This window comes from Miscanthus floridulus, chromosome 4 (genome assembly GCF_019320115.1).
Source record: "Miscanthus floridulus cultivar M001 chromosome 4, ASM1932011v1, whole genome shotgun sequence".
Classification (NCBI taxonomy): Eukaryota; Viridiplantae; Streptophyta; class Magnoliopsida; order Poales; family Poaceae; genus Miscanthus; species Miscanthus floridulus.
This window is the reverse complement of record NC_089583.1, coordinates 9,083,141-9,091,727: the sequence shown is the minus strand read 5'-3', so window position 1 is coordinate 9,091,727 and position 8,587 is coordinate 9,083,141. Positions and strand designations below refer to the sequence as shown.

Genomic DNA, 8,587 nt, shown 5'->3' with positions numbered 1-8,587 from the left:
CCTTGGATCACGCCGAGACCGACTGCCCCCTCCGGGCATCCCTGTTTCCGTACAGAAGTTCAGCGGCCTCACCTACTCGGATAAAGATAAGTGTACGAAAAAATCAGCAACTCAAATACTATGCCCCGTTCGCGTGCCCTTAAATCTGACTTGATCCGCTTCTTTTTTTCATCCGAAACAGTGTTTTTCTCTCACAAATTTCTCCAGATTCATTTAGAATTCCTCGAAGCGAATGGGACTTATACTAACAATACATCAGGCTGCGTGCTTTTCCATGCTTCAAAGTGGCTATAGGCTATAGCAGACCTTCGGCCTCCGGGCACACCCTCGATGGGAGTTCAGTGGTGCGGAAGGCCGGAAACTCGGACCTTCGGCCATTTTTGGGTTTTCCGGACGAAAGGAGCACATCAGACAAAAATCCACGATGAGTATCCCTTCCCTTCTCCTTTCTATTCTCCTACAACTAAAAAGAATAAAGTATGGATATTTTTTGATACGATATTTGTTTTGATTCGTCCGTCTGCCCACGTCTATGATCCCACAACATCTTAATTACTGAGTGATCATGCCATTCTCCTTGATTGAATATTGCCTGTCATGTGATAGAGGAATCACGGCAAAATAGGAAGTAGAAAATTATTGTGCTATCCATATACACATAGCATGTTTGCATGCACCAATATACATGGCAACGAGCAAAAGGAAAAATAATTAACATAGAAGAAAAGAGCATTAAGACAAAGGAACATCTTTTCATTTTTAATAACCTTGCCAAATATGTCTACATTTAATTACTTCTCCTCTTTGCATTTGCAAAAGGGACAGTTTTTTTCTCCTTTCATTTGGTTTCACGCTCACATGTTCTATCACCCTCGCTTGCTGTTTCTTGCGTGAACCATAGTTGATGCCATCTGTCTTCCATGGCTCAGCCTCCCAATCACAAGAGGAGGTCCCTACCTCTCCCTGACCGGAGATCCGGCCTGCCAGAGGATCTCCTCGAGTCCATCGGGCAGCGTCTCGTGTTAGGCCACGACGCGGCATCCTTCCGATCCGCTTGCTCCCCATGGTGCGCCGCCGTCCCGTTAACAACCTTTGGGCCGCTCCTGATGCTCCCGTTCAACCCCGACACGGACCACGTCAGCTTCTACTGCGTCCCTGAGAAGAAGGTCTTGTCCAAGACGCTGCCTGACGTGCGCGGCAAGGTGGCGTGCGGCTCCTCGTGTGGGTGGCTGGCGCTCATGGATGAGGTGGCGTCCATGACGCTGCTGAATCCATTCGCCGGTGCCGGTGCCCGTGCCCCCCTCATTGAGCTTCCGCCAGGAGGCGAACACGTCGCGGCGACGTCCTCATTGGAACACGTGTCTAGGATCCACGGTCGGTGGGTCCTTCATCCTACCAACGGCTACGGGGACATGGATGCCGCAGGCAAAGCCATCAAGCTAGAAGACATGAGGGACGTGTTCTTCCGTGAGATCGTGCTCTCAGCGCCGCCTGACGTCGCCGGCCACGAGTGCGTGGCCAGGGCCATGATTGGGTGCTCCACGGAGGTCGCGTTCTGCCGGGTTGGAGTCGACAGCGCATGGACGCTGCTCGACACCAAACTGGAGTTCTTCGTGGGGTCCATCGTCCACTGCCAAGACAAGTTCTTGGCGATCGACTGCACTGGAGAAATCTCCGTCTGCAACAGCAACGCCGTCGGCGCTACTCCAACCGCGACGCTGCTGCCATCGCTGTTGCCACCTGCGGGGCTCTGCCACCGTAGCTACCTGGAATCAAACGGTGAGCTGCACATTGTGGGCGCCATGGTAAGCATGTTCTACGAGACACAGAGCTTCACCTACAGCAGCGCGATCTATAAGTGCATCATCTACGACCGTACGTCGGAGTGGTCTAGGGTGAGGGACATCGGTGATCAGACATTGTTCGTGTCTAAACATTTCAATAAAGCTTCAGTACAGTGGAACAAGTGTATCCAAGTACAAGGAGAACAAAATCTACATGTCTGAGCCATTGTATGAGGTCCATACGACTTGGTCCATCGACTGGAGATCGTTGATATTGCTACCGGCGCATCTGAAGTGAAGCCTGTCCAGGAAAAGATGCAGGGTTCTGAGGCTTTAGGTTGGATTCGACCGAATCTCTGGAAGCTCTAGAGTTTGTGAGCCTGCGATGCCGCGCACTCTGTGACTATGTTAAATTCATAAACTTTACTTTTTGGATTAAATGTCACTTTAACGTTGGTATTTAATTTAAAAGTATTGTTATCTTATCGTGCAATCTGTGTGTTTAGTATAAATTATTAGTTATCTGTAGCAACACACGGACATGCTACCTAGTAATAATAAAAAAAGGCTTCCAAAGCTATCAAGCCTTCGGACACGTACATGCCTTCGGCACCGTTATACACACATCTTTTGAATATCCTTTTCTGCTAAAAAATTTACATCATCTGACCTTGAGCTCTAGACCTCTTATCTTATTAAAATATAACCGCCGACTAACCAAAAGCTCGCAGAGTGTTTCTAGTACTTGTTAGTGTGGAGGTAATTAATTGGCATCTACTCACATGCATGAAGTGTGCAAGTAAACGAAACTAGCATGGACGATCCATCAACACGTGGTGCTACAGAGGCAAACCTTCGGTTTTGCCTGACAAGGCAAAAGACTACTGGCCTTCGTGAAATTAATGGTCTTGTCTGTCGGCTGGAGCATTCAAATCGTTGGATGGGCTGAGCTACACCTTCGGCTGGAATTATCTACCGGAGTGCGTTCGGATGATGGATTTATCTACGAAGGCCATATTGATTTGTTTGAATATTCGCATGAAGGCCAGATTTACCCGTCGAAGTATATCTTCAAATGCCAGATGATGTATTTTGACTCTGAGCCTTCGCATAAAAAGGCAGTGCCTTCGACAGGGTTTATCTATTCAACCCTTGGAATGATCATGCGAACCCCAATCACCGCGGCCGCTCGAGACTTTCGACATATCACTCCAAAGGTTGACCCTCCTATCTCTTGAACTACATGTCATTTATGATAATACTTGAACACATATTTATCTATATTTATATATACATATCAAATACTAACCTTCTGTACAATGTGCTGAAAAGTGTCAGCTTGCTGGAACCAAACCAATATAAGTGAGTATTTCTCACCCGTTTATAAATTCTCACAGCTTATAATGCCTAATGATTTTTCTCTTATGATTTACTTCGTCGCAATTGTGATCTAACCATCCTCTCTCAAAACAAAATTTGAAACTTAACCTTCGCATACGACTTGTCACCAATGTGACAAGAAAGTTGTCGTGGCCTTTGCCACATCAAAAGCGTAGCCTGAGTGGCTATACATATGCTTCGCTCTAATCGGCTAACTTCAAAACAACTTTTTATTTTTATTTTTATCGAATCTCTTTTTGTTACTAACATACAGGTTACCACCACTGTAAGTATCTCTTATCATTCCAAACTAATTCTCCCATAGAACATATTTTCTTTGTTGTATGCACGTTTTTTACAATCTCAAGATACATAGCTTACATTAGATAGTAGTTCCCATGAAATTCAGCCTTCGTCACTCAGCAGCCTTCGTCACTCATTGACTTTCATCATTTGTCAGTGGCCTCCACCTACCAATGGTTCTCAGCAGCCTTCGTCAGTTATTGGCCTTCAGCAGTGATTGACTTTCATTATTTGTCAGTGGCCTCCACCTATCATTGGTTGTCAGCAACCTTCGCAGCTATTGGCCTTCGGCAGCTATTGGCTTTCATCGTTTGTTAGTGGCCTTCATTTATCATTAGTTCTCAATAGCCTTCGTCATTTAGTGGCCTTAGTCAGTCATTGGCTTTCATCATTTGTCAGTGGCCTCCACCTATCATTGGTTCTCAGCAGCCTTCGTCAGTTATTGGCCTTCGTTAGTGATTGGCTTTCATCATTTGTCAGTGGCCTCCACCTATCATTGGTTGTCAGCAGCCTTTGTTAGCTATTGGCCTTCGTTAGTTATTGGCTTTCCTCCACCTATCATTTGTTATCAGCAGCCTTCGTTAGTTATTGGCTTTCATCATTTGTCAGTGGCCTTCACCTATCATTGGTTCTCAGTAGCCTTCGTCATTCAGCAGCCTTTGTCTGTCAGCAGTCTTCGTCATTCAGCAGCCTTCGTCAGTCGGCAGCCTTCATCATTCAGCAGCCTTTGTCAGTCGATAGGCTTTGTCAGTTGGCAGCCTTCTTCATTCAGCAGCTTTCGTCTGTTAGCAGCCTTCATCATTCAGCAGTCTTCATCTATCAGCAGACTTCTTGTCACTAGCCTCTATCAAAAATTGACTTTCGACAGACACCCAAACTTCGAACCCACAAACACTAACATGTTTTCTCTTTTTGGCAGATTGAATTATTTATTTTTTTAGGTTTTTATAATATGCATCAACCAAATTTTATCTGAGCTCGCCTTCGTAGGGAACTGTTCTCTTTTATGTTCAATGTTATAAGTCACATCTATACCCGTGCAGGTTCTTGAATGACAGCCTTCGCTAGCCATCTGAAACTACAACCCTCTCATTCGAGGGCATTATTTCTTATATGCAGAGCTTATCTTTTGTTCAAGCATAACCATCATTTTTTCAAGGTGTATGATATGTTTACCACTCTTAATATTTTTGTGCAAATGCATCCATATCATCACATACATACATGCATTACATAAATGTATTGCATCGTGGTAACCCAACAAAGACTTGTCCATGATCAGGCATTAGGGCCGTTACTCTCAAAAGCTTCTAAAAGCTTTACCCAACAAAGACCTGTCTGTAGTCAGGCATCGGGACCTTCACTCTCTTAAAACCTTTAAAAACTTCACCCCTAGCATATTATATGAAATGACTAACCATCTTTTGCAGCAAGTAGAAAGTTAGTGTCTTTCTGAGTGTTGAAAGACTTGCAAGCAAGTTGATATTAGACGAAGCTATAACGCCCAACCTAAGTCCTAAAAAATGCAGGAGATCAACTCAGGCGCATTTTCACGCGACTTCTACTGCCTTCGGCTCGTGGCGTCAACATCTACATCAGCATTGCCTTCTCCAAGGCCTTTGCATGAGGGGCTCCACAACCATCTTCGGTGACTTCACCAACATCACCTCCTCCAAAACAATTATTTTCAAGAGGGCTTTTGCCAAACAACATTGTAGGAGGGCCTTCGACAAAACCATGATGACAACCCTCCACCAACACATCAGCTCGATGGGGCTTTGCCGACACCTTCGCTATCTACACTAGCATTGCCTCCACCAAACACCTTTTATAGGAGGGCCTTTGCAAACATCTTTGGCAAACTACAACGACATGCCTCGACCAACTCTTTGCTAGGTGGGCCTTTGCCACATCTTCAACGAACTTCGATGACACACCTTCGTCAACAACATCGGCAAGAGGGGCTTTGCCATCATCTTCAACCACTACATAGCTCGAGAGCCTCCGTCGACACCTTCGATATCAATGCTACAACGACTTGCCTACGTCACCAAGTTCGAAGTGCCACATCAACTCCTACGACACCAAGTTCTACAAAACCTTCGTCAGCGTCTACATCGGCAACTTGGGTCTGAACATCTACTTCGACTAGTACGACTACGTCATCCACACCAAGAGTGGCGAAGGATTCAGTCACGAGCATCGACTAAGAGGGGCTAGGGGATCACACCAGAAGGACCAGCCACTTCGAGGCACGAAGTCTTTTTTGCCCAGCACTCATGAGCGAAGATTTGGGGCCTCACTGCAACCTTTAACCATGACCACTTTGACTATTGACTACTCCAACCATGATAGCTACATCCATCTCCAAAGAGAAGACACATCATCAAGTGAAACTCCCAGTGTGAAGGTGCTGGAGATAAATACATGCGTGTTGAGAAGATACCAAAAATGAAGGCTTCCGCATCAAGAAGACCTCAAAGGCGAAGGTCTACGCGTCGTGAAGATGTCGAAGGCGAAGGCCTAGGAGATGAAGACTTGCACCCTGAGAAGAAGGAGATGAAGACCCCGCACATCGAGAAGGTCCTAGAGACTAAGACCTACACGTCGAGTAGAAGGAGCCGAAGCCCGAAGATGAAGACATTCAAAAGATGAAGGCACTTGGAGCTTGAAGCCGGATTAGAACATGTATAGGTTTGAGTCGTGCACGTGCTCTTTTCTCCATACCCTTTTTCCCATAGGGTTTTTGGGATGGAGTTTTTAGTTAGGCATGCACATATGGTTTACGAAGGGCAGTCCTCACAACCATGGTTCGAGTTGTCAGAGATATGGGCCAGGGGTACCTACAACGCCCATATATATGACTATCACCCAGCTATCAGCCCAGCAGCTGTCAAAGAGGAGGCCCATGAGGACTAATGTGATCAATCAACATGGAGGTCGAGGCAAATCAAGGCGGACGTATATGGACGATAGCTAGGATCAATTTGTTGCACTCATTGCGTAACAAACTAGGAACACGATCTGTTAGCCTAATTGCCCTGTCTATAATGCTACCTCTCCTGTCTATATACAGGAGGGTAGGGACCTCGGCTTGGGATCCAAGATCATCCGCTGATCCAATTTACCTCGTAGCTAGGAGCAACAACCCCTTTAATTGAGTATACGAATACAAGAGCAGCAGCGCCACTGGAGTAGGGATTAGCGCACACCGCGCCCTAAACCAGTATAAATCCTTGTGTCATGTGTACTACCATTTGAATCTGTCTACGCGATCACATTGCTAGGCATTGCCGGAGCTAAATAATCCGACAGTTGGCGCGCTAGGTAGGGGCCTTTCGTGTTTAGACAAATTTTGTGTTTCAAATGGGAGTCGTCTTCAACTTCGGTGAAGAACTAGAAGAGGAGCAGCTGGGGAAGAAGATCACCTTTAGCAAACTTGACTTCATCACCGACCAATTCGGGGACCTATGCCTTCAGGAACCCAAGCCAACCGAAGAGGGGAAACAGTCTCTCTAGATCTGTGCTTTCGTCACCAGACTAGAGGAGGCTGTGGACACTAGACCTAACACCCTCGCACAGTACCTCAAGCGTTGTGCCCACCTTTTTGTTGAACACAGATGAGATGGTGAGTCGATCCCCACTTTTCACATAAGCAAAACCACGGATCTCGACTCTGCTTTAGATCTAGCACCAATACATCGCCATCACGACCCCCGATCTTCCACAAGAACGGGGAAGACGACGACACTCTTGTGAGCTACAGTGGAACCCACCAAACCTCCCAAGGAGGAACGTCAGTCGTAGGAATTGACTGACCAAGATGACGTCGATGACACCCCCGATCATCAAGGTTGGTGGGACGATGCCGACATGTCTAGACTCATCGATCCTGAGGCTTTCTATCATTTTCTTTACAGCTACGACCAGCTACTCGAGAACTCAGACTCTGATGGCGATGATAACGAGGCCATCTCACACGTGCTGGGCACTGGCACCAAACCATCGCCAGATGAGCAACCGAAACTCAAACAATCCCCTTCAATAAAAGGGTGTGATCTCTCCCCCTACCAGGAAGGGCGAGGGGGTGGTGCAATCCATCACTCGAGCATTGACCTCAACTTAAGAACCTCCCAATCTAAACCATACACCTACACCCGACGGTCGACGGCCGTGAAAAAGAAAGGGGGGCTATCATCTCTCCTTCATCAAGAACAGAACCCTTGGTAGGGAATGAATCGGGACTATTCAAGGGAAGGACTCTTGCAACCACTGGAGCCTCCCACACTGAACAAGGCTAGAAACTCCATGAGTCGGCCTGTATGCGTAACTATGCGACTGCACCAGTAATCTCATTGTGTTCACACCTGTCCAAGAGCCAAACCACTTTTGACCCATCAGTCATTCAGTACAAGGAACTCGAGGCTAATAGCTCCCTCCATGAGCAATAGTAGGCCTCTTCCAAGTAAGGAGGATGGTGTAGGGTCACGAGGATGGAGGCAACTATGTCACCTCCCTAGATTTTGAACCCAACGCCAACTTCTGCCCCTAGAGACATAATTTGACGGGAAGGATTCACCAAGCATCTGGACAACATCCAACGACCATCAGTTATGCCTACTTCACCTTTATTATTTGGTCTTCCTTCTCGTCGTGTTACATTTTTGTGAAAATCTACATGTATCAATTTGATGCGAATGAATACCAACATCTCCCGAGCACCTCGAGGACGATATTCCTAAATCATTCAGGGCCTAGTTGTATCCGATCGACCCAGCTACAACACCTGTAGTCATTACAATTGAGGATTACACTAACCTACCATCATGATCAGAGACTACAGAAACCGTCTTACGAACCGCACACCTACCCTCTTTTTGTCCCTATTGACGATAGTTAACAACCATTATAAACCATCAATATAACATGTATAAGGGCATAAATATAATCACCAATGAAGGTTTAGGGGTTTAAACTAACAAATTCCACGAGTTTTGGTGAATCTATATTTTCTGCAGGGTTTATTCAGAAAACCGTTAAGGTGGACCTACATGTCAGACTTAATTGTGCTTATCCATAGCAAAACGGACATCAGAAGACTCATGAGGACTCCACACCAA

At 46.2% G+C, this 8,587-nt stretch overlaps 1 protein-coding gene across 1 annotated transcript; it reads left to right on the top strand.

The window, feature by feature from the left end:
* The first annotated feature begins 920 nt into the window (after positions 1–920).
* On the top strand, positions 921–2,006 carry LOC136548030 (uncharacterized). The gene is made up of 2 exons (XM_066539687.1): positions 921–1,562; positions 1,644–2,006. The coding sequence occupies exons 1-2, from the start codon at positions 921–923 to the stop codon at positions 2,004–2,006; spliced, it is 1,005 nt and encodes a 334-aa protein (XP_066395784.1).
* Positions 2,007–8,587: the final 6,581 nt, after the last annotated feature.

Coding starts and splice junctions, on each gene's coding strand:
- LOC136548030 (XM_066539687.1), top strand. CDS start 921: ATGGCTCAGCCTCCCAATCACAAGAGGAGGTCCCTACCTCTCCCTGAC. Junction 1,563..1,643: donor CGGAGGTCGCGTTCTGCCGG/GTTGGAGTCGAC, acceptor TGCCAAGACAAG/TTCTTGGCGATCGACTGCAC.